This window comes from Homarus americanus, unplaced genomic scaffold, assembly GCF_018991925.1.
Source record: "Homarus americanus isolate GMGI-L3 unplaced genomic scaffold, GMGI_Hamer_2.0 scaffold30108, whole genome shotgun sequence".
In the NCBI taxonomy this organism is placed as follows: Eukaryota; Metazoa; Arthropoda; class Malacostraca; order Decapoda; family Nephropidae; genus Homarus; species Homarus americanus.
Genome location: NW_024748109.1, coordinates 1,488,412 through 1,514,989, shown reverse-complemented (window position 1 = coordinate 1,514,989; position 26,578 = coordinate 1,488,412). Strand labels below are relative to the sequence as shown.

The 26,578-nt window shown below is 40.9% G+C and overlaps 1 protein-coding gene across 1 annotated transcript in view; it reads right to left on the bottom strand.

The window, feature by feature from the left end:
- LOC121880175 (chitin deacetylase 1-like) overlaps positions 1–23,408 on the bottom strand; it is a 35,729-nt gene extending 12,321 nt beyond the window's left edge. Inside the window, exons 1-7 of the mRNA XM_042387300.1 lie at positions 23,267–23,408; positions 9,236–9,391; positions 8,368–8,472; positions 7,972–8,121; positions 7,360–7,475; positions 6,864–7,069; positions 5,829–5,950 (exon numbers count right to left, since the gene is read on the bottom strand). Coding sequence (XP_042243234.1) covers positions 5,829–5,950; positions 6,864–7,069; positions 7,360–7,475; positions 7,972–8,121; positions 8,368–8,472; positions 9,236–9,391; positions 23,267–23,327 — 916 coding nt within the window. The 5' untranslated portion in view covers positions 23,328–23,408. The remainder of the gene's footprint in view (positions 1–5,828; positions 5,951–6,863; positions 7,070–7,359; positions 7,476–7,971; positions 8,122–8,367; positions 8,473–9,235; positions 9,392–23,266) is intronic.
- Positions 23,409–26,578: the final 3,170 nt, after the last annotated feature.

Here is a 26,578-nt window from a genome sequence, read left to right as displayed (position 1 = left end):
AAATAGATGAAAAATAAATCTACACCACAATGATATGGGTGGGTGGAAACGGCAGTTTGGGTGCGAGGAAAAAAGGAGCTACTATAACGGGTTATTCTCGAGTGCCCAACATTCACACTAGAACCGGTGGGCCGGCAAGATGAATGTTACGAGCACACTGCCTTGCCACCGGTACACAGGATGCCCAATCTACTGAATATTATCAGTTAAAGTACCTGTAAAAGAGTGAGTGAAGCAACATTGTGGCGAAGAGAAAGGGAAGAAAGATTGTCAACTAAAGGAAGAGAGTTAAGACTAAATGCCTTTGATTCCACCCTATCTAACAGGTGGACAGAAGAGCCACTCCAGATATGAGAGCAGTACTCCAAGTTAGGACGAATACTTGAAGCAGCTGCTCAGGAGTGAAGTAGCTACGGCATCTGTACAGCTTTCCCAACTTTCGGGAGGCAGCTTTAGCAATATTGAGGATGTGTGGCTTCCATGACATATTAAGAAGAAATGGTGAGGCCTAGCATATCTATTTTAGAATTTGACAATGATAGCATCCCGAAATGAGATTGGTGGGTGTTCATCTAATTTGGAATGTGTAATTGGTAAATACTGAGTTTTATTACTATTGAATTAAACCAAGTTTCTACCTCCCCATTCGGAGATGCTGCACAGATCCGCATTGATAGAAGTAATGAAATCCGCTCTAGAAACAGATCTTGTTTGAGAGTTAGGGGGAAGGGAAAAATGTGAAGTGAAGAGTGGAATCATCAGTTTAAGAATGGATAGAATTAGTCGTAGTGTGAAGTTTATTGATAAAAAGAAGGAAGAGGGTAGGTGAAAGAACAGAACCCTGTGGGACACCATTGGTAGAGAAAGAGATATCAATCCCTCGACAACAACTGCCATGGATCGGTTCTCAAGGAAGCTAGAGATTAAAAAACGAAGTGGGGGAGAGAACCTTAAGAGGGAAGTTTAGAAAACAGAGACTTGTGCTATAACCTGTCAAATGCTTTGGAGATGTCGAGGGCCACGACGAAAGTTTCCCCATAATCCCTAAGAGAGCTAGGATGACCAAAGATGGGTGCAGTAGGAGAGCAGATCACCGGTATATCTCGCCTGGCGAAAGTCATACTGGTGATCCGACAAAAGCGAATGGCGCTCAAGGTGACGGAGAACATGAGAGTTCAAGATAGTTTCGAAAATCTTAGAGAGGGATGAAGTTAGGGCAATGGGGCGATAGAGGGATTAGAATGGTAACCCTTCTTCGGGATGGGCTGATCCAAGGAAAAGTTTGGGTTTTGAAGCAATGGCGGAAGAGACGAGCAAGCACAGGGGCTTCGTGCCGTTACCTTAAAACGTTATTCTAATTATACAAAAAATATCCACTGGACTTATTTCGAAGTGGCAAATGTCTCACTACATACAAACGTGGTACTACACTGTACTGTATCCACTTGACAGCCCAAATAGGTTAAAATCAAGTAACCTATTGGTTGGCCTTGCACAGGCCGACCGGCCTTTTGCAGACTCTTTATTTTATTATGTTCTTATGTATACCAAAATGGCGTCAGCACCAGTAGACAGATCAGAAAATCAAACTATAAATTCAAACTCGAATTCTATACTACCCGGTTCGAACGCCCAATTATATGATCATTTAAAACAATTATTCTAAATTCAAGTGGACTGTATAAAACCTACCGGTCATATAAAGATACCTTGTGGAGCCACCGGTTGTTATAAACATGTGTATAACTTCTAATCTATGTTGAATTCACAAATTCAACACAATATCCAACATAGATCTATAAATGGAACCAATAGAAGTATACTCATGTAAAGTTGATCTTGGTAGAATTCACCGGTGTGCAACTACAAATAACTTCGACTGGTTTTGGTCAGCGTGAGTACTTCCTTATGCTGTGATGACTACTAGGCCAATGGCAAGCTGGCGACTGGCTCCAGGCGAGTTACTCAGGGCTGCTGTTATTCTGACGGTGTTTTACCGAACGGTCCAATTGGTTATCTTCCTCGTGTTGTGACTGGTTACGAGACCATGACGTCATAAAGACGTTTTCTTTGTTAAATGTGATACATATAATGGATATCAGTAACAATTCATTTCCTTTTTACTATTATTATGCATATATATATAGTATGAAATAGTCCACAATAGATTCTTTAAACAACTTTAAAATCAGGTGGAGCAGTACAGTATTATATTGAATAAAAGAGATAAAAAGAGTTCAAGAAGTAGAAAATGGAGTGATACCACGGGTGAATATCATAGAAAATGCACTGTAAAAAAGGATAACTATTATAATATATATAATTTTAAAATGTCTAATAAAATAACAAATAAAGAACTAACAGTAAAGGACTCATAGAAAGTCGGTGTATAACGGCGTGTAGATGTTTTTGACAAAGGCTCTACGCTGAAAATCATATGAAAGGCACTGAATTCAAGGCAAAAAGCGGGGGGACCCCTCCCCCTTTTCATCAGAAAACTCCTATACTTTTCCTTACTGCAGTATTGTACTCAGGCATTTTTGTATAGTAAAAAATAATTACAATTTACCTCAGAACATCTCCTAATATCAAGTGCACATGGCTTCAAATGGGCTCAAAATACCCATGATATTGGTCAGATTTCAAAAAATGTTCTGGGGGGAGGGGCTTACCGCTCCCCAGAAGGATGGGCTCTCTTTGCTGGCCGATATTCCCCCACCCAAAACTTCATGGACCCTCCCCCTTTTGATATTCCTGGATCCGCCCCTGGAACTCAAAATGGAACAGGACGAAATGACTGTCTTTGTGTTCCTACTCACCCTCTCGTGCCAACTCATCATAGCAGTATTGCTAAACTATTAATTATAAAATGAAGGAAATAAAATAAAATGCCTTCATAATTATTCTATATCATATATATTTTGCATTTGACCCTAAAAGAGGCCTAATTAACAATTTCGGTATTTTTTCGACGGGCCACTGGGGCCGGTACAATGACGTCATCGAATTTCATTTTTTTACCGTCTAGCAGACGAATTTCCGTCAAACGGCAGCACTGCTGACGAGTGAGCGACTGCGAGACAGCGAGCAGTGCAAAGCAGCGAGTGGGCCCGAGCGAACAGAATCTGACTGGTGACTTCGCGGCCACTATGCCTTGTGTAACATTGTGAATAGGGTGATCAGATTTTCCAGGCGGAAAACTTTGGAAACATATTAATTCACGAAACAAAATGGTGGATTTGTTGAAGTGCTAAATTTTAAATTCGGAAGGATTTGTTTCATGTATTTCTAAACTGGTATAATAATTAATATTGTACTTCGGTTTTTTTTCTGACCTGTGCTTGTCTGCATGGCAACTCCAAATTACAATAGCGTCTGTCAATGGTTTTCAATTAAAAAATAAATAAATCTTCCACCAATAATTTCATATCAATAGGTGTTTTTTAATATATCGTTCATGATATTAATTAATGAAGTTAAATTGCATTGCTTAATTACTTATTCCTTACTCTAAACAACCTTTTAAAACATTTATTGAACTGTGGGCAATATGCGATGTTTGCTCAGCCACTAGCGTCCAATAGAATTTTCAGTTACTATTAGGATACTCATCCTTCGTAAGTATGTAGCCGTAGGGCCTGTATACCGTAACTATATCAGTGAAGATTGCTGAATAACAAAGTGCTGTGCAGTACAGTACATTGTCAACAGTGTTACACGAAGGAAAAAAAAGGAAATAATTAACAGTATTTAGGCATCAACGTGGCACGTAACGTGGGACTGTTTGTAAGCGGGTTAGAGGAATATAGTGATACTGTGATAGTGATACAGAGAATATTTACGATACTTACTAAATATTATCATCACTAATTCAATTGTTATCTGCCATAGTCTGTGATATTTTTGTTTAGCCACTTGTGTCTAATAAGTTTTTTTTTTCAGTAACTATTAGGCTACTTCAAAAGTGAAGATCTCCTCATGAATATCTTGAAGTACCAGTACGCCGATGTTGAAAAGGCGTATACGTTTTGGAGTAAAATCTTACCTCACGCTACACTTCAGCAAGCTCTAGGAGAATGGAATGTTTGGGCAGAAATGTAGAAATTAGCACCTCACAATACTAGACCCATCGATGCTACCTCAGCCCTAGTAAAATGTGACAACAACAGCTTTCGTGTCATAAACAGATTGCTGCGAGTTATTGCTGTCCAACCAGTTACAACTGGAAGCCCTGAAAGTTCATTCTCGAATCTACGGAGACTAAAAACCTGCTGCGTAGCACCATGAAGGATGATAGATTGTCAGGTTTGACCCTAATGGCTATAAACAGAAATATACTCAGTCTAAATGATGCCCCTTTGATTCTTGATAATTTTGCTCGAAAGAAATCTAGACGTTTGAACCTCATGTTAGAATAAGTATAGCATAGTAACTTGAAAGGTATTAATGCTATGTCCTTTCTAAATAATATATATTAATTCATTGTTTCGTTATTTTCGTACAGGGAATTCAATTAACCTCATCAGGACTCGAAATTGGTACACAGAGAACAAGTATCCCAGCCGTAACCACCACTGCAATACGACCCTTAAAACAGTACAATCAAGGTTTGAAGGGTCGTAGTGTAGTGGTAACAACTGGGATACCTTTTCTCTGTGTACCAGTTTCGAGTCCTAATGAGGTTAATTGAATTTGATATATCATAGGGGGATTTCTGTGTACTGTGCTTACTATGAAAGAGAGTTTGAAAATGCGAAGTAGCTTTTTCTCAATTTGTACAGTACATGCTGTATTTGATGTTACATTTTGTGTTCTTTTAAGATTTTACTTTGTTCATACTTTCTTTTTAGTAACTACCTGTGATTAGGTAATAAAAAATGCTAACTGGTATGCATGCTTATCTGTGATTATCAAGTAAAGAAGGATATTGTTTTAGAAAGTGTTAAATAGAAGCTAGTTTGTGAAGTATGTATTTGTGCCTAGCATGAATCATTGTGTAACGAAAGTAAGTAAAATAGGCCTACAAGCTAGTGACTGTGTTAGCAAATTTGAATATAACATCTCTGGATTCCAACATAATATTACCAATCTAAGTTCGTAGTTAATTCCCCCGGTGAAATCCTGGGCACGCCCCTCCCCAGCACCTAGTCTAATGCCCTACAACGACCAACATCCCTCAATCTCAAGCCACCTCACCCCAACATCCTACCACCCCCAAAGCCACCCTCCCACATCCAGCATGCTATAACTATGAAACCGAATCGGAAAAACAAATGAAAAAACTAAAAATATATATATATATATTCCTGACGATCATGTCGAAAAGTACTAAAAATCTCGAAATGGCCGATTTAATGCTAAACCAACCGAAAACGGAAAGCTAAATCTGTTTACCCTGCTTGTGAAATTGTAAATCAGTGAACAACTTGAGACCCCAAATAAATTAGCATCGGCGTACAGCAAAATATCGAACGTAGACAAAAATCTTTGACCACAGCTCACCAAATCGACGAATATTTGTAACTAATAAATAAATAAAAATATAATTAAAATAACCAACACTAATAATATAATACCGTTCCGAACACAGACTCCAGTGTTCTGCCCTATAATATGTGATAGGTTAGGTTGGGTTACATAATGTTGTGTTTGGTAAGGTTAAATTAGATTAGGTTGTTACACTGTTTTAGATTAGGTTAAATTAGGAGAAACCTGTGGAATTAGGTTAGGTTAGATATACAGTATGTCAGGATAGGATTCGTTAGTTTTAAACCTTATGAAAAATTAACATTCGGAGCCTAGTGTAGAGCAATGAGGTGATGACGTACCCCAGAGGTCCTCCATGTGGACGCCACCGAAGCGGTTGATGATGTTAGCCTGACCCACAAACTCGTCAAACCAGTCCTCGATGGTGGCGTTGTGTGTCCAGAAGTTCTCGGGTCCACGGTGCCTGGAGTAACAGCACCCGCGTTATAAACAGAACCAACAGAAGCATATATTATATATATATATATTTTTTTTATTCAGGTTTTTCTAACAGAGCCTGGTAGAATGTTTTCGTTTTATATTCAGTTTTGTGAAACTATAAACGTCGTATAACTTGTAACTTGAAGTTCCGACCAGGTGTACCAGTAAATATTAAAAACCGAGCATCCCGGTGGGGTTTGGTAGTCCAGCTTTAGTATCTAACAATTTTCATGTGGATTTCATTGATGATATTGACGTTAATGTTAATTTGAATCCTTCCGAACACCCTCGTTAGTGCACCCTTACGTCCACCACTGTTCTAATTTTCCCCACTTTGTAAACAGAGGACCCGAAGCGATGCATAATCCTCACAAAACCGACACTAGTAATATTGTTAACTTAATTTATTCTGAATAACCAAACCAAAGCTAACCCAAATCGCTGGGACTCAACAGTCACGTTGAGCAGCCATCTTTTTATTTGGACTGAACTCACGTAAGTGGTAGTGATAAAAATCCTGGACCGAGACACAAATTAGCGACATTTGCATCTGTAAGTTCTGAGACAGCCTTTCCTCGTCTGAAATGTTAGATAACCAAGAACCTCATAGCAAAATACAATATGATGGTAATGTTACGAGCAACACTGCTAAACTAGTTCATTTGGGGAAAAAACGTCAATATTCAACCACACTGTATGTAACCTAACAAAATGATTTGATTAGGTTAAAGTTGATAGGGCAACGTTATATTTGATTAGGTGAGGTGATGTGAGGTTTACTAAGGATAAGTTTAGCTTAGATTAGCATAGGTTTGTTGTATCCTATAAAGAACGAGTGATATAAGTCAAGCCGGTGATACAGTATTTCTCCCCGACCTAAGGCGCTGAAAACTCACGTGATAGAATGGACAGCGATCTCGTGGCCGTCGTTCCAGAGCTGCTGGGTGTACTGGTAATTGTTGTACTCGTGGGAGACGTAGAAGGTAGCATGGATGGGGCAGCCGTTGGGGTTAGTCCTCTCCGCGTTGAACAGCTGGCTGTACAGGTTCCAGTTCTCGTAGTTGATTGCGTCGTCAAATGTCAGCGACACCATCTGGGGCACCTGCAGGAGGAAAAGATAATGCGGTTACAGTGATACAGTTTTACCCCCATGAGTTGACCATTAGTTGACAACTGAATCCAGTAAAATACAGTTATTAAATTTATATTGTCCATTAGATGAGGTGATAAGTACAAACGGATAATAAACAAGCAAGTGGTTCTAGATAAGTAGACAGTACAGGTGTGTGACAAGTGGAAAGCAGACGGTATAAAGGTGTGGCAAGTAGACAGTACAGGTGTGTGGCTGGTTACAGAGCCTGCTGGTGTGAAGGAGGTTAGGGTGGGGCATACCTGTGCTGGCTCCATGTTGCCAGGTATGAGGGTGCCGTCCCTCGAACAGAAGCACCAGGGCAACGTGCAATTGGCGTAGTCACACTTGGGGGCGGCGTTAGGGTCGTGGTCAGCATCTGGAGAAACAGAAGATCGTTAAATTGGTGGTTCCTGGGAATATGACCTTGATTTGAGCTCTTGTTGTTTTGAGGCACATAATTTGTTCTAAACCTCAAGGCCTCTATTATAAACCTCAAGGACTCTATTATAAACCTCAAAGTCTCTATTATAAACCTCAAAGTCTATTATAAACCTCAAAGTCTCTATTATAAACCTCAAAGTCTATTATAAACCTCAAAGTCTATTATAAACCTCAAAGTCTCTATTATAAACCTCAAAGTCTCTATTATAAACCTCAAAGTCTATTATAAACCTCAAACTCTATTATAAACCTCAAAACCTCTATTATAAACCTCAAGGCCTCTATTATAAACCTCAAGACCTCTATTATAAACCTCAAGACCTCTATTATAAACCTCAAGGCCTCTATTATAAGCTTAAGTGCCTCTTATTATAAACCTAAACGTCTGTGTTCTGAACCTCAAGCAACCTGTACCGGGACAGTAAACTCACCGCACCAGCCTTCATCAGAACTATCCAGACAGTCGACCTGACCATCACAGAAGAGCTCAGAGGGGAGACAGGTCCTATCGGCGCAGGCGTACTCCCCGAAGTCACAGATGGGCTCCTCCGTATACAAGAGAGGCTTAGGTGTCGTCAACTCTGTGTCACGAGCAGAGAGGAAGACTCAAGTTAGGTAAATATAGGCTTAGGTTATGCTAAGTTAGGTTAGATTAGATAAGTTTGATTTGGGTTAGATTAGGTTAGGTCGGTTAGGGTTGGGGCCAGTTAAAACTGAAGCGTAATTAGGTCTATTACTTAACAGGAAAGAACCGAATCAGGATTGCTCTCTCTCTCTCTCTCTCTCTCTCTCTCTCTCTCTCTCTCTCTCTCTCTCTCTATACTTACGGATGTGGGAGTCACAGTTGAACACCTTGGACTTGAAATCACATATCTGCCTGTTGATGTCGAAGAGCAGCCCCACCGAGCACTTGAACTCGTATACTTCTTCGTCTGTAGGAGTACAATACGGTTACTGGTCACATAATGTACGTGGTGAGATACTGTACGTGGTGAGATACTGTACTTGGTAAGATACTGTACGTGGCATCATACTAAACAACTGTGCAAGTCTAAGTGGGTAAAACATTGTACTGTACAAGGGTGAGGTACTAGGCTACTGTATGTGGTAGTATGAGGTTTCCTGAGCGGTGATACGTCAACTTCAAGCAGTCTTTCCCTTGCTGAAATCGTCTCGACCTATTATTGTACTTTGTGATAATTTAATGACAGTTGATTGTTTTATATAAAGCTCTTCCCAACATCTTTGTCTACCAGTGTTAATGCACGGATTCTACTGGGAAGAAGCATTATAATGGCCTTGTTAGTTATCCTTGGTCAAATTGCTTTACTGTATATCATTGTTTGTATACCTGCATTGTCTATGTCCATTATTTGTATACCTGCATTGCATTAAGCATCAAATATTGGGCAAAATGAGACCAAAATTGTCCGCCAAACTAACAACAATCAAGTTTCCAATTATTAGCCTTAATTTAACCTAGGCTGACCTACTAACTTAACCTTGTTTGAGTCTAACATAACCCTACTTAACCTTCCATCTAGCCTAACATAACTGTCGACACCCTAACCCAATTTGATACTAACTTTGCCTAGCACTCACTTAACGCTGGCCTAACCTAACCTAGTAGTAATCTGGTATTTTAATCTAGCCTAACACTAATCCAGCTTAACTAGTTTAATTTAAAAGACTCACCTAGACAGAGATAGTACTTGGAACACTCGCCCAGGCTCCAAATCTTCTCCGGGTTGGCGCTGGGGTTGCGGTAGAACTGACCATTCTCCATACAAGGAACATTGAGGCGTAGGGCGCGTTTGTTCCTCAGCAGGGGATGATCTGGGACAACGCCTCCTGCAACAGGGACGAGCAACCGTGAAATCCAGGGAAACACAGTGTTGGAAAAATACCACGACATAATCCGATAATTCTTTTTGTATCACCTGAAGACTGATTCATACACTTTATTTCATCTGATAATTAAATATTCTAACGCTACCTGAAGGGGTTAGGTTAGCGTTAGGGTGGTTAATTAATAATCAGGTGAAATAAGGTGGTTGGACTAATCTTCAGGTGATCCATTTTTTTAAGGGAAATGACCTAACTGATACTACCCTATGGATCGTTTAGTGGCCCTGTCTGTGGTACTTTTTAGTTTAATATAAGATGTCTTACCTCTAAGGACAGGCACTGTATACACGTGAAGTTTCCAAAATCAAGGAATCGCTAATAAACTCTTCAGAAAAGTTAGTCGATTTCCTTGATATATTTAATACACAGGTAAGAATTCCTGACATGACGGAACAACTTGTATAATTTTGATAAAAACTTGTAAAATAATATTAAACATTACAGGCATGAAACTTTCTAATACAAAAAACATTCAACACGTAAATGTTTCCCACCAGACAAATCAAAACATACAGTACACGTAATTTCTAATCACTTAACTCTTGGACGAAATATAATGAATGAATCTCCAATTAGTAAAAAAAAAAAGGCGAGACGCACAGGTAAGTTTATAACCAAGAAACTATACTGATACTTGAAAAACAGTTGAACATGCAGGTAAATATCCAATCAGGAAGGTAATAATAACAATAAATGCCTCAGAAACGGTGATGCACAGTACACAGTCAAATGTGATGGAAATTCTGCCTCGGGATCTTTGGGAATGGTCAACAATTTTCTTCGACCCCTTTAACACCCTCCACCATCACGGCTGACAGACCAGACCAAGCGACACATCCACATTTACCAGCCTCGCATGTTGGAAATTATGTAATGTTCAATTTAAAGTGAGCTTATAACGCCTCCTATGTTAATTTTTTTTTGTTATTGAAATCAAGAATATTTATAACACCTTCCATGACAGAAATCGGGTAAACCTGAACGCCAGAGCAGAGCCTAATATATCTGCGTTTACACCGACAGCACCTGTACTAAGTTTTACGGGTACTGGTGATATCAGAACACTTCTCACGGTAGAAATCAGACAATATTGATGCCACAGAAGCAACGTAGTCATTAATACCGGTTTTAAAGGTTAGACACCAAGGACTGATGGTATTAAAAAGGCAGCGTATGATTACTGTATAACACTACTGCCTTGTATTTGAAAGCGGCCATTACTGACATCACACGAGTAAGCCAAGATCAACGTAATGGTTTCGAGGTTCAATACACCTGTTTTTGGTGTTAGAGTAGCCACCAGACAATACTAGAGTAAGACTTACCGGAGTAGACTCATTAAAGTAACACTAAAGCAACACCTATGTACTCCACTAGAGTAACACTTGAGTAAAAGAGAAAAATGGCAGAGCAAGGGTGAGGTGAATGAGTGCAAGTAAGTTTTCATTCTTGTGGTAGTGATGGTGGTGCCAGGCCGGTGAGTGTGGGGGGGGTGGGGGGTGCCAGATTCTCAAAGGTTCGTTAACTGGCTCGCTGAACCTACACCACAATGATGGTCTTTCAAAAGTTTCTGCGATAATTTTTACTCTTAACTGGAGATGTGAGATCGTGTTCCACTGGCCGAGTTACGGTATTCCACACACACACACACACACACACACACACACACATACACACACACACAAACTGTTCCTAATTATGTGAAGAAAAAGTAACATTTGGATGACATCTACGATACAAATTATTTAAACGTTCACAAAAATTATATGCTCTGTAGATATTAATCCTATACATTAATTTTGAATTGCTTTAGAAGGTGTAGTTACATAGAGGTCAATGGTCGTATCTCGTAGAGTCGTAGACACAATAATAATTCTCTAAATTGGAAAGTGGGAAGGAAGAGTCACGGTGGGTCTCGCATGTTTACTTTGCGTTAGGAGAGAGCGCAGGAAAGCTGCCTCACACAACAGCTGGGCGCCACGCTCCCCAAACACTTTTAAGTTCTACATTGTTTGCTCTCTGAGTGTGGGTTATTATCATCGGCAGCAACGATAAAGCGGTAATTTATGTCAGTCTGTTTGAGTTTTTCCTTAAAAAAGAACCACGGGGGTCAGACGCCAGACCGTCAGTCACAGAGATTCGTACAATTAAAATTTACACTTAACTGGGGATGTAGAATGCCCCCTTATTGGTTGATTCACGCCAAACACAAAAATAACGTTAAACAATTATACAGATTAAATAAACAAGATAGCGTTTACTTAATTCGTATTAGGAGACAATATTTAAGGGAATAAGTATCTCACTTTTTTGTTGGTTGTCCTTGGTCGAGTTGGCTTGCTGTTTACCTGTGTTTGTATACTATGAGTACTGTCTTGGTAAACTTTCTTTTGCATACCGGCACCGTATATTTATATTGTGTGACTGGGGAAGGGTAGAGGCACCACCATGACGGACCATCACTGGTAACTACACCATATCCGGGAACTCCCTCTTGAACACTTTATGTCTTCACTCACGGATGAAACAATTACTTTCACGTAGGAAGAGAAAGAGGAACCTGGAAGACGAGTGAATGTAGAGAAAAAGCGAAGGTGTCATGGAGGTTAGATTAATACTTGAGATTAATACCGCAAACTTCAGATGGTAGTACGTGAGTGTGTCGGCATTTACAGCCACTAGACGGTAGTAAGTGGAGCCATTTCAGGCTTTATAACCACAAGATGACACCAAGCGAGTGATTATTAGTAATACAAAGACGTTGATGCCTCGAGGTGAGAGTAGGGTTAGTAATAAACAATTGTAAATATATCATGGTTGTCATCCACTAATGTGTGCCTTAGAGTAATAGATTGTACCAGGTGAGAGTAAATTAAGGTTTATTATCGGTAATTGGCAGCACCTGGGGCACTACCAGTGCTTCCTGCCAATAGATACACAGTACTCACGATAATAAAAAGTTCATGGCTCCTTGATTTCAACAATAGAAGGCAGATCAAGATGTATAGTACAGTTGCCTCCATTTATACCGGGTACGGTGGCTGGCGTGTTTTGTGAGATGTGGCACCACTGTTTGTTTACATGGTAGTAAACCTACCAGAATAGGCAGAACTACCCTCGCTACAGTAACCAGACCAAGGATGCTAATTAAGACGCCCTCTCCCCCCTTCCCTCTATCTGTAAAAACGAGTATTTCCGGCATAGTAACAGTTTTAATATATAGATTACCAAGTAGAACGTCATTGGCTCCTATCTGGTGGGGGCGGTAGTGCCACGTCTCACAAAACACACCAGCCACTGTACCCGTTATAAATGGAGGCAACTGTTCTTCCGCCGTTGTGTCTGGGGGCGGCGACCTGCCTCTGATTCATACATTATGTAGGTGGAAGTTGGACTGGTGCCGTGGCTGGGTGTTGGTGGGATGAGTGAGGAGAGGCTGGGTGTTGGTGGGAGGAGTGAGGGAGGGGCTGGGTGTTGGTGGGGTGACTGAGGGAGAGGCTGGGTGTTGGTGGGAGGAGTGAGGGGGAGGCTGTCACAAGAGAAAGGTGGGTTATAATGACTGCGGGCGACGGAGGCAAGACGCCCTCATTATTAGACAAGTATAGCGGAGATCACTGCTGAACCGGCTCTTTCTTGAGGTGACAGAACAACTAAGATGAACTTAACGATTCCAGTTTGTTTGGTTTGTATCGCTGGTTTGAGAAGTTAATTAGAAAACAGCTGTCATATGTGATGTACTTTTCTAACATTGTACATTTAGCTGGGGAGGTGTGCAAGTTGGAGTGATGTTCTGGTTTGTTGCATGGCAGTAGTGTTGGGACCTGCTGTGTAGTCAGGACATCCACATTAGTGTTTCGGTTGAGCAATGAATGGTAGTGCTCTTTCCAGCGCTGAAGGATGCCTTCATCGTCTTTAATTAAGGAGTTACCGTCGGATGAGCGGAGGGGGGCTTCGCCACGAGTGATTGGCTCATAAAATGTTTTGGTGGAATTGAATAATTCGTGCATCTTGTGCTGATCTGCAATTTTTTGGTGTTTCACATGCTTTATTTTTAAACCAGTCATTCTTTAGATTGCGAAGTTCCCGCTGGGCCGCCGCCTTCTTCTTGCTCAAGGTATCAGCTTTGGTCCGAGACTGAGGGTTGTTCTGCCAGTCAGTTAAAGGAGCACGCTTATCATTGATGAGTACATTGATTGCAGGGTCATTTTCATCAAATCAGTACTGGTGCATTCTTTCGATCTGACAGAGGGCCTCTGCCGGTTTTTGTCATGACAGTGTCGAGAATATCCCAATCTGCACTGGGATTTGGGTCGTTTGTTATCGGGTTGTTTATCAGCCCATGTTCGAGCTGCTCTCTGAATGTATGTGCTACAGCTGGATCCTCCAGACGCTTAGTGTTAAAACCTCTTTTAGAGGTTTGCTGCCTTCGCCGTTTTGGGGCGACGTGAAGTTAGAGCTTAGCCCTAACGAGCTGTTGATCAGTGCCGCAGTGGTCTGAGCCACACATGACACGGGTGATGAGGACATCTCAGAGATCTCTTTCTCTGACAATGATGTGGTCAATGAGATGCTAGTGTTTGGATCGTGGGTGTTGCCACGAGCCCTTGAACTTGTCTGCCTGCCTAAACAAGGTATTGGTGATAGTGTGGTTGTGTGCAGCACACTTGCTGAGGAGGAGTAGGCCATTAAACATACACACACACACACACACACACACACACACACACACACACACACATTACAGTATAGGCAATGTATCCTGTGTTGAGTGGTAGCGAGTATTATGTACAGTTGAGGACATTTCCGACTATTACACTCAACATTGTCAATCCACCCTCTCCGTGAGGTATGAACCCGGAGAGTATCGACTCGTGAATCCGAAGCATTCACGAGTGAGAAGGAGAGGGGAGCCGGGGGATGACGGGAGTCGGAGTGTGAGTTATGGGGGAAGAGGACGGTGTTCGGGGCTAGAGGGATGGTCTGAGAGGTTTCTGGAGCTACTTGTGCAGTTACAAGCATAGCAAAGATAAAAATACTTAGGGAAAACACAAATTAGGCGTAGAATGTGTTACTGCATATCATGGTGGTATTCCCAGCTTGTGCTAATGATCTGAGCGATTCTATGCATTTTTTTTCTCATGCAAATCTGACGTAATCTAGGCATGGTAGGAGGTCGGGGCTGGAGTTTCAATATAGTGTCCTTTTATGACAGGGCCACTTCCATGACCCAATAAATAACGGATATATTCTGTTTACAATAAAAACATACCCAGGAAGTTTGCAAACTAGGTTTATTATATATAACATTAATGTGTGAATAACAGTAAGTCAGTCAGGCAGCAGTTCCCCCTGTTGTAAGCATGACGTGTTTGGTTATAATTTTAATACAGATTACTAAACAGAGCGTCAGCGACTCCTATCTGCTGGACGGTCATGTTAAGGAAAGGTGAAGCGACGTAAAGAGACGAAGGGGAGGTAGACAGATGACAGTTGCACCGCCATACTGTTGTGTTAAGTGAGAAATACTTAATCTCTGAATTCTGATACTTCACGTTTGGTTGTAGTGTCATTAAGATAAACAAATGAAGCATTATTGCATCCTATCTACTAAAGTGTGTGGACATAAGTTGTTCATCTCAACTTTGTGCCAAACCTGAACCATGACGAAATGTACCTTTGAGGAAAAATGGGATTTACAAGTCTTTTTTGTATAACATATTCAGGACTTTGATGAATTGTAACAAATATTTATAGGTATTTCTTATAATTATGTATATGTGTAGTTTATTTTGAAGATAATGATCCACAAAATAAAATATAAATACACATAACTATAACTACTAGATATAAATATTTGAAAAGAAGATCCGACTATTATTCCCACGGTGCCGCATGTTCGGGAAGGCTACTGAAGGCAAAAATATAAGGCTGTGTGTGTGTGTGTGTGTGTGTGTGTGTGTGTGTGTGTGTGTGGTGTGTGACGTCACTGACACGTCACTCACCTCCCACCAATCAATGACCGACCTTGCTCCCTGCCTTCTACATCTCACTGGACCACTCAATAATACCATAAAAAATTTCTGTCATTCTAGACGTGACAGAGCGAAACACTGAAACAATGAACAGATTGACCAGGATGAAAATTATGCAACGGTGGAGAACCTCATTTACGAACCTTTTATTACGGAAAACCTGTTAGGGTGAACTGTGATGAAGAGAGAGAGAGAGAGAGAGAGAGAGAGAGAGAGAGAGAGAGAGAGAGAGAGATAATTACCCGGTAAAGGAAAGAAAAATAATAATTAAAACAGACAGACAATCAACTGTATAAACTCAACTCTAATATTATTTAAAAATCTTCTAAAATGATTTACCTCGATAGGACAAAGTGCTGCTGCTCTGACACCATTCTGAGAGTAGGTGACTTGGTGAAGGAGCCACTTGTACCAACACTGGTTATAAGACCTGGTGAAGGAGCCACTTGCACAAACACTGGTTATAAGACCTGGTGAAGGAGCCACCTGTACCAACACTGGTTATAAGACCTGGTGAAGGAGCCACTTGTACTAACACTGGTTATAAGACCTGGTGAAGGAGCCACCTGTACTAACACTGGTTATAAGACCTGGTGAAGGAGCCACTTGTACCAACACTGGTTATAAGACCTGGTGAAGGAGCCACCTGTACTAACACTGGTTATAAGACCTGGTGAAGGAGCCACCTGTACCAACACTGGTTATAAGACTCGGGAGGAGGAAGGGAAGAATACCACACCACGAGAGAGACACGAGGAGAAGGAAGAGGAGGAAGGTAGACATGAAATTTCAGATTTTTTTTATTTTTTATTGGGCACCCCCCTACATCCTTGTGTAAGGTGAAGCGCAGAAGCGTTTACAGCGCCCAACAGGGAAGCATGCTAAGTTCATGCTTGCCCTTATGTCTCACGAGTTAAGGGCGATTATTTTCGGAGTAAGGATCTAAGACCTAAAACAGAAGTGCGAGTGACCTTCAGTGACAAAAAACAAAACAAGAGACGGGTCATGGATCTGGAAGGCCGCGGGTCCAGGGGTCAGCTGTCGGTGGCGGCGTCTAGCAGGGTGACAGTCAAGACCCATCGCAGTTTGTACACAAGAGTTCACACTTTAGATAATACCCTAAGCGAACAACTAAGCCCATCACGTACAGTACACTACGTTTACTGTACATGATGGTGCCAACGCTAACGATCCTGATGACCTAAACATGATACAGTTCCTCACACCAAGTTACAAAGTTATTACACAATTACATAGGGCATCTGAGGGGCAGGAGTATAGTTTATATATGGAATGGCTCTACATTTATGATCTATTTCAACACGTTTCTTTATACTACTTTTCCTCCCTGTTATTGGTCTGTGGTGGTGGTGGTGGTGGTGGTGGTTAAGGGGTTGTATTTGTTGATCGTGGTGGCTGACGGGGAAGAAGAGTCAATTGTTATTTATTGGCGAAGGGAGAAAGTGTATCGAGACGTGACATATGGCCGAAAGGGACAAGAGAGAGAGAGAGAGAGAGGATGGTAATTTATTTATCCGTCTCTCTGTTCATCTTTACTTCAATCGTGAAGAAATGTTGTGGAAGAGGAGGAACACACGTCCCCCTTCCACCGTGGAGAATGGAAGAGAAAGGAAGAGAAAAGCGATAAGTCGTAAATAGAGTATAACGAAAGAAGAGAAGAGAAAGCAACAGAAGGTGAAAAGTGACCACTAAACACGGTGGCCGGGTGGGTGATGTTTACTACCTGACGAAGGACCAGCTGGGGGCCACACCACCACACTACCTCACCGACCAACGCGAGTTAACGATGGGCGACACCTGCCACCTGGGTTGAGAAGGAAAGTAGAGTGGAGGATTCATCACGCTCTCTCTCTCTGCCACCGTTTCACATTTCCCTGTTCTTGTTAATTACGTTCATTATTCCCGTCACTGAATTGCTACTGCTAGTTTCACCGTTCACTTCACATTGCTGCTCGAGGTAAAAGTTGAATTACTTGACAAAATATCCAGACAAGGTGGAAATATGTCAGTACTATCTCAACTTCTCTCCGATACGTGATACCTGCAGACTGGCGCCACTTTATTGTTTCACTAGTATATGTTTCATTCACTAGTACACCACCTAACCTATATCAGTACTTGACGCCCTTGTAAATACATAATTCGAACATGATAATGAAAATGTACGTGCGTATGGAGGCGTATCACGGTAGGCCTATAGTTTATCGTTCGTCTCTCTATTGTCGGACCGAGGCTGACCGTGACAGTCATCGCCGCTTCACTCCTTAGTCTCTGTCAAGTAGTGCGTGACTGACAGTGTGTGTGTGTGGTGATGGAGTAACGGATTTCTTGACGTGATGGTGCGTTTAAATCCCTGGAAGTAACAATGTACAGTATGTATGGTTGTATGTACGTATGGTTGTATGTACGTATGGTTGTATGTACGTATGGTTGTATGTACAGTATGTATGGTTGCATGTACGTATGTATGTATGTACAGTATGTATGGTTGTATGTACGTATGGTTGTATGTACGTATGTATGTATGTTATACTCCCTCTCAAAATATCTGCGTGAGGATTGGCTCTCAAGGGAAGCAGAAAGGTAGAGAAGGGATGAAAATAATGAGTTGAAAGTGATGCAAGAATTACGTAGAGAGTGAAGTGGTGAAGCAAGTAGCAACACACACACACACACACACACACACACACACACACACACACACACACACACACACACACACCCTACTACTACTACTATAACTAATAATAATACTTTGCTGTCACTCGGAATCGACTATGACGATCATCCAGCGATTTTTAAAGACGTCACCTTCATTGGTGAGTTCTGAGGTGACTCGAGAGGACGATACGGGACCGGCAGGACCGTCCACAGATGTTGCACGTGTGGAGGGCTACATCTAGTGCGGGAGGAGCGGCGGTATGGTCTTTCCGGCGGTAGCGCTCGTCCACCTCGGCACACAGACACACACACGCACATACTACTATTACTACTTATACTACTACCTGTACTACTACTACAACGACTAATTTAACGCACACCCACACACCATATAGAACGACTGAATATTACTCGTAAGTGAAAACTAATGAATGCACTTAACTGTTTGACTACATTCTTCAATCTTCACTTAAAAGAACTATACAAAGTACGACTCTCCCAGCCTCTGATATACTAAGTGCTACAGGTCGTGTGTACAGCTTCATAAATTAAGTAATGACGTTAATAACAAGTAATTCACAACAAGTTAACTTTCACCACCAGCTGCTGTATAAATGTTGAAGTTTTTCCTCTGAATACTTTACTATCACCATTACTACCACCTTGTCATCATGAGTCATTTGCTCCAGCTGGTGATAATATATTAAGATTTACAATATTATCTCATATACTCGCATTTTCAGTCAAATTTAATGTAAAATGCGAAATAATTTGCAAGGTTTTCGTTTCGTTAATAGTAATACCCGTGTGTGTGTGTATGTGTGTGTGTGTGTGTGTGTGTGTGTGTGTGTGTGTGTGTGTGTGTTGTGTTTAGTTGATGAGTGAGAAGAAAGGATTTGTGATATGGAATTAATATACATTACAGTTCCATCTGAAGTTATTATTTTTTCTAGGTGTATAAATTGTTTATATATTACTAGATGTGTACATGGTCTAGCTATTACCTACAGAAGCGTCAGACGTTGAGGTCACCTGTCAAAATAGTAGCCACGGGCGTCCTATTGCTTTTACAGTAATACCCGTCTTTGCACTTCATTCCCACTGCTCTTCAGTTTATTTCGAACAGTTCAAAACTCGAGCCAATTAAGTATCATTCGAATCAGTTTCATAAAAAGGAATATCAGTGAGTCAATAGGGCAATTATTAATAACACTGATAATATTACAATATATGCACGGTAACATTATCGAGAACAGAATGCCGTACTGCTAGAAGACTGTTTGAGAGCTTTATGAGTTCGAATACCGTAAGACACCCATATTCATATCTAAGGTTGACTATGTATTTTGGTGAGCGGTCGGTGTAATATCTGCAAGTCTGTCAAAGTAATCTGATGGAATGTCAAAGGATGTGACGCAGTGGGTATAATGTAAAATATTGTCTATATATTATGAATTTCCGTGGGAGCAAAGTGCAAAAAGGGGTACTCCTGTGTTCACGTCGACGACCACACACACACACGCGACACGAGATGATTATAATAGATAAAACCAACCACACACGACACGAGGTAGTTATACTCGACACAAAAACGACCACACATAACACGAGGTAGTTATATTCGACACAAAAACGACCACACATAACACGAGGTAGTTATAATCGACATAAAAACGACCACACGAACGAGTCTCTCTGAGCTGCTGGAAAGAGTCAGATCCAAAGCTCTCCTACTAACTCCCACACCACCACCACCACCACAGTCAAGGGTCTCGTCATAACTTCAGGCGAATCAAAGAGAAAACATAGAACCATGACCAACACAACAACACCTGCTGGTTCTCTCTCTCTCAAACTCTCACTGCTGAATCCCCAAACCCGTGAACCCCGATCCCCTAAACCTTCGAACCCACGAATCCCTGATCCCACGAATCCACAAATCCTTGAAACCCTGACGTTGATCACGCCATGGTGTGCAAGAAAGGGGGCTTCATATGCATGAGGCATGACGAAGTAAGGGATCTCACAGCAAATATGTTGAAGGAAACCTGACGTGATGTCAGGGTAGAACCGACCCTCCTTCCATTGGACGGTGAGAATTTCCAACATAGGACTTCAAACACATCCAACGAAGGCCGTGTTGACGTCAGTGCTTGAGGATTCTTGACACGGGGACAGCGAGCCTTCTTCGACATAAGGATTTTTTATCCCATAGCCGCATGTCACCGTAACTTAGCTCTCGATGCTGCACATAGGAGGAACGAGAACGACAAGATAAGGGCATATGCGGAGAGAATTCAGAACGTTGATCAAGATAGCTTCACTCCTCTGGTGTTCACAGCCTCTGGTGGGATGGGACCAAGTGCAAGATGCTTCTACGTCAGACTCGCGGAGGAGCTATCCGAACAGAAGCAGCTGCCCAGAAGTTATGTTGCAGCCTGGATGAGATGTCGACTGCCCTTCTCTCTCCTTAGGTCTGTTTTGCTCTGCCTCAGGTGAAAGAGAGCATCGACCCGAAAGCGGACAACCGTTACAGATATTGACTATGAGGCAACAGTCACTGAATGCCGCATAAATCTGTGACTCAACTATGTATTAGGATATTTAATTTTAAGGTAATAAAATGGCGGCGAAGGTGTGGCTATTGGGGGAGGAGGATGGAGGCCACGTGAAAAAAATTAAGTTATTACCACACCTCCCTCCTCCTCATCTTCCCCTCTCTCTCTCATCACCACTATGCCCTTCTCTCCCCTCCTCCTTTCTCTTCTCTGTTCCATCATCCTTCCTCCTTCTTTCACTACTTTTTCCTCCTCCTCCTCTTCTTCCTCCTCCATGAGTAGGTCAGATATCGAGGGTGAGGTAGAGAGAGGAGGAAAGGAGAGCCTGAGGTAAGGAGTGTTCCAGATACCTCCTCCTCCCTTAGACGGTCGCTCTCTCTTACTCTGTTGCTTTCTTTAATCTCTCTCTGTTGCTTTCTTTAATCTCTCTCTCTCTCTCTCTCTCTCTCTCTCTCTCTCTCTCTCTCTCTCTTTTCTTCCTTCGCTTGGTGATATGTCAAATGGGCTCCATAACCTAGTCCTAATGGGTCCTATTCCTAATGTCTAGGCTGGGTTAGATTAGGTTTGGTTAGGTTAGATTAGGTCAAATTAGGCTAAATTAAATTGAATTAGATATTAGGCGAGGTTGAATTAGATTAGGTCAGGTTGTTAGGTTCAATAAGGTTAAGTTGAATTAGGCTACGTTGAGTTTGGTTAGGTTAAGTTGAATTAGGTTGAGTTTGGTTAGGTTGAGGCGTATTAGGACAGATTTGTGAAGGTCAGTGTCTTTGACCGCACTAAAGACTTGTTGACGAGTAATAATAATAATAATAATAATAATAATAATAATAATAATAATAATAATAATAATAATAATGAAAGAGGTAAAACTTAAAAGACAAATACAGTTATCTGACGGCCGTGTAGCGTTCGTGTTACTTAGCCAACATCGTACATCCCGCCAGGTGTTACCCAGTCATGACACTTCCCGGTCAGTCACATCAAAACACGCTGGTGCCGCGAGCCTGGAGTAACTCTCACCTGGGGACTCGACTAAATGGCAAACTCCATGTTGTAGTAGATGATTGCTTGGTTATCTGATTTCCTGGTAGCGTTGCGTGTGTGTGTGTGTGTGTGTTTTTTTTTTTTATCGTTCAAAACCTGATGTACGCACCGGCAGAGGCACAGTGGTGGTGGTTAGGATGAGTTACTTTGGAAGGTGAAAAGAAAAACACATTAAGACGGATTTCTGAATATGTGCCATAATCCAGAATCCCCAAATCGAGTTCCCTTTTTACAGATTCACACAGAATTCGTAGCTGAGGAAAATAATAAACACTGTAAGAAACCCTTTAACGTGTGCAATGTATTAAATGACGTAGAAACCTATTAAACTCTTAGACGTAGTACAGTATCTGGATAAACTCAAACATCGATAAAGAACGCTGCACTACTTTTGGTATTTGAGGGAGAGAGTGGGTCATCTACGGTTCTAGTGTTTGTGTATACAGAGCCCCTTGATGCTTGTTTTTAGTGTCCCTTCATAGTTATGTTTAGTCTCCTGTTTAAAAGTCTCTTAAAGTTTGTGTTTGCAGAGTCCCTCGAGCACCGCCGTACATGTGGCATTGTTCCAACAAGATTAACGTTGCACCAGATGAAGAATGTAGTTATTTGTAAATGATCGAGTACATATCCAGGTTTTGGATGTATAAACTTCCTCAAGGGACTGTGAACACAAACATCAATGGACTTGTCAACACCCAGTACTCAAGAATGTGGAAACTTCGTCAGATGGGCAAAGTAACCTCACAATTTACAGTATATCAGTCATTGCTGTTACATTATTTTATCGGTTAATATTTTTCCGTAAACACATCATATTAATAAGAAAAAAATAGTTTAACTGTTGACATCGAAAGGTTTCCTCTTGATACATTAAGCCAAAGTCACAGTAGAATATAGTCACAGCTCATGGCGAGATGTTTGTTTGGTGGCCGGTAATAAAGTCACAGGAAAAAAAAGTCAGAAAAAAAGTCACAGGAAAAAAAAGTCACAATTAATTTATGGTGGCCGGTAATAAAGGTTAGGTTAGGTTCTGCATATTCCTTTACTGAAACTGATTGACATATTAACCTTAAAAAATGTGAGAATTCGATAGTTAACTTTTCTTTTTTTCCTGTGACTTTTTTTCCTGTGACTTTTTTTCCTGAGACTTTTTTTGTGACTTTTTTACCTGTGACTTTTTTACCTGGATTCGTTTGTTTATCATGATCAGCTGACGCATGTCTCGGGTGATTTTTCACTTACGTACGGCATTTTTAGCCTATCCTATTTTTTTTTTCACAAAACACAAAAGAAATCTAAACACGATTAAGACCCTATGCAGCAGACTGAATTTTCTACTTTACTGTAATACATAAAATAATTTTTGTTCAGATTAGGCTTCAGACGCGAAATAACGGATACTAATTGGTACAAAAAAACAAATTCTCGTTGATGTAATGCGAATTTACCACAAATTCTGATAACAAACGCAAAAATTAACTTAGAAAACAAGGCAGACTCACCAACAAGTACGGTAGCGCAGAACAGCAGTAAGCAGGTGAACATCGCCTCCGTGCGCCACATGTTAGCGGCCACGAGTGTATGTGTCAGGTGTGTGTCACGGCCTCTTTATATAACTTTCGCCAGCAGAGGAAGGGGGGAGGGGAGGGGCTTCAGAGGGGCAGATCAGAGGTTCCAACACTCCCAGTGACGGTCAGCCATACGGTACCCCCAACCACGTGATCACCAAGGTGTACCATGTTGCAAGATACCACGAACAGCACCGCCAAATCATTGTTTTCAGACTACAGCAAATAAACCACCTGAACTTAATCCATGCAAACTAAACTAAACCAAACCTCATCTAATCGCATCAAACTAAAGTAACCTTAATCTAACCAAAGTAAACCTAACCTAACCTATCCTAATTTAACCTACATCATTCAAAATAACGCAAGAAGTAACTTAGTGTATTTTCGTGGTACATTTATCGTATTAATGTACTTTGCTTCTCTGTGACTGCAACTTGACTTCTCCTTTCTTACATTAATTTATGGCTAAACGGCACAGACACTTGTGGGCAGTTTAAATTTGAGTAAGGAACAGTTCTTATAATTTAACAACGGAACAACCTCGCGAATCCGAAGGAAATTCATCTGTTTTTTATCTCCCTTAAAATTCCCTTAACTTTCTATGATAGTAGTTGACGCATTTATATAAAACAAAAGTCACCAACGATATAAATTAAATACCAAAAAAGGGGTAGAAATCTGGCAGCTTTTCTTAATATTAAATGAGTTGCCAGTTTGTGTCGTTGACTACTTGTTTTTCCCCAGTAATGACAGACACACAGACACAGGCAGATAGAGACTAACAGACAAACTGACAGGCAGAGCGCGACAGACACACAAACTGACAAACAGAAACAAAGATAGACACATTGACAAACAGGCAGTCAGGCACACAGGAAGATAGACTCCGACAGACAGAGAATAGCAGATATAGACAGATAGATATCCCAGCATGTATAGAACAGGTTCACATATACGGAGACAGTAACGTCGATAGATACGTAATATAATTACTACATTGAATATAAATTACATTAAATAGCCAAATAATCACACACACACACACACACAAGACGTGCCCCGAAGGCGCTCCCGGTTTTAGCAGCCAATCGAGTCTGTTTGGCCCTGCCACTACCCCTGCTATACCCCAACGCCCTACCAGCCTTACTACACCGGGATCTATTCAGCAAAACATTCTAGTTTATATGTCTTATTTGTGTCACTTATGTTACTTGTATATTATTTGTAATTCGTAACCCATTCCCCAAATATGTAACTGTATATTTTCAGCCTTCTGGCTGCCAAGCTCTTTCAATAAACCCTTGATGTTTGTGTTTACAGAGTCCCTTGAGGAAGTCACACTCCCCAAATTAGGCATGTACGCTATCATTTACCTACAGACTGTATTCTAAACCATGTACAGAGTGACAGTTTCCATTCACTTGTGTTATTGTTTATTAATGAATGTATCATGTGGTTGGCTGTGATGTTTTCTGTACACTTCTTTCAGTCAGTCTTAAGCCATAGTCGATCAGTCACTCAGTCAGTTAGTTAATGAGGTTGGAATTAGGTTAGTATCAGTTGTCTGGTAGTTATTTAGTCATTCAGAATTGGTGTCCACAGACCTGCTGAACCAGCGAAAATATTGTATTGTAAACTCTAAGTACTTTATTTTTATTATTATTATTATTATTATTAATAGTACCCGCAGCAGTAGTAGTAGTAGTAAATCCTTCCTTGTACTCACCTACTTCCCCCACTCACTGTTGGTAAGTACTGTACTGCACAGTTCCAGAATGTATCTGAACCTGCGCCGGTGTTGGTCAAATCTGGCCTTAAAATCACACTCGGTGCTGCCACAACACTCTGGCAGGTTATTCGACAGGACTTTACAAATCTCTCTCCCAAAAAATTCCTCTGATAATTTTTTTGCGCTTGTTTTCTTTAACTTGAGGCTGTGACCTATAGTGGAGCGGGCATCTGCTTACAGGAGAATCATCGCTAACAACAGGTTACAGGAGAATCATCATTAACATCAGGTTACAGTAGAATCATCGCTATCAACAACAGGTTAATATAATCATCGCTAACAATAACAAGTTACAGTAGAATCATCGCTAACAACAGGTTACAAGAGAATCATCATTAACAACAGGTTACAGAATAATCATCGCTAACAACAGGTTACCGGAGAAGCATCAATTTTCCCACTAATCTGTTCAAGGAAAGTGGTAAGTGTGATGGTGGTTAACATGCATTATTAATCATTCGATTATTTGTCCTACTTATTACAATAGTTTAATAACAAGTTTTGTGTCCGTAAAAACAATAAGTAATACTTTTATTTATGTACTGTAGTGAAGATTAATAATACATAGGGGACTCTAATGAATAATAGGGAATACTAAACAGACAACTTTTCCCGCGCTGTGGATCTGGGTTAATTTCCCCCCTCAGGGTTCAAGACGCTCCTATAGCATCCTGGTGTAGAGGCGAGAATCCTCCGTCTGCTCAGCCACGCGTAACAGAAAGCAGTCTTAGTTTTCGTTTCTTTTATATGCTGTTATATAGCAAGAGGGATGGTAGGAGTTTGAGGAAATAACATGTTACAAAACGTGAGAAGTTTTTACGATTGACAAGTGGATTTGTAAGGAGGCTGACTAAAATATCTTGTGTGTTATCGACGCGTGATGATCAGTTGTTACACCAGAAGGCTGACGGTGAGAGAAATTGGTTGTAATAATAAGTTTTCTTCAAGTTGAATGTTAACCTGTTAACCCTAATTGTTTACTCACTTGGTCATTCACTTATCCACACACACCGTGGGTGGCAGGTGTTGTGGGTGTAGAGAAAGTACGGCCTGAACTTCGCCGACCACTATAGCAGTAAAGTAAGCTGTAAAACCTATGCTGACCACACTAGAGAAAATAAAAGTGTGCGTTTGTATAATTAAATATTTTTGATAAAGTTCACAAAAATATATAACTAACACAGACCATGATATTTATCAAAGTATTTTTCTATTCCAATTACAAACTCGTATTATAGTCTGCGACACACTAAGAATTATCATATTTCTACTGTAAAAAGACTACAGATGATTCTACAGATAATACTTGTGGTGGGGGGGGGGATCTTCAGATTTTCTACAGATTCTGCAGTAAATCTAGAGATATTTCAATTTTCCAAACAGCAACACTGTGGGAGTGATAAATGCTTGCAAAGTAATGGGATGATCCATAAACGGGAGAGGGGGGTGGGGGG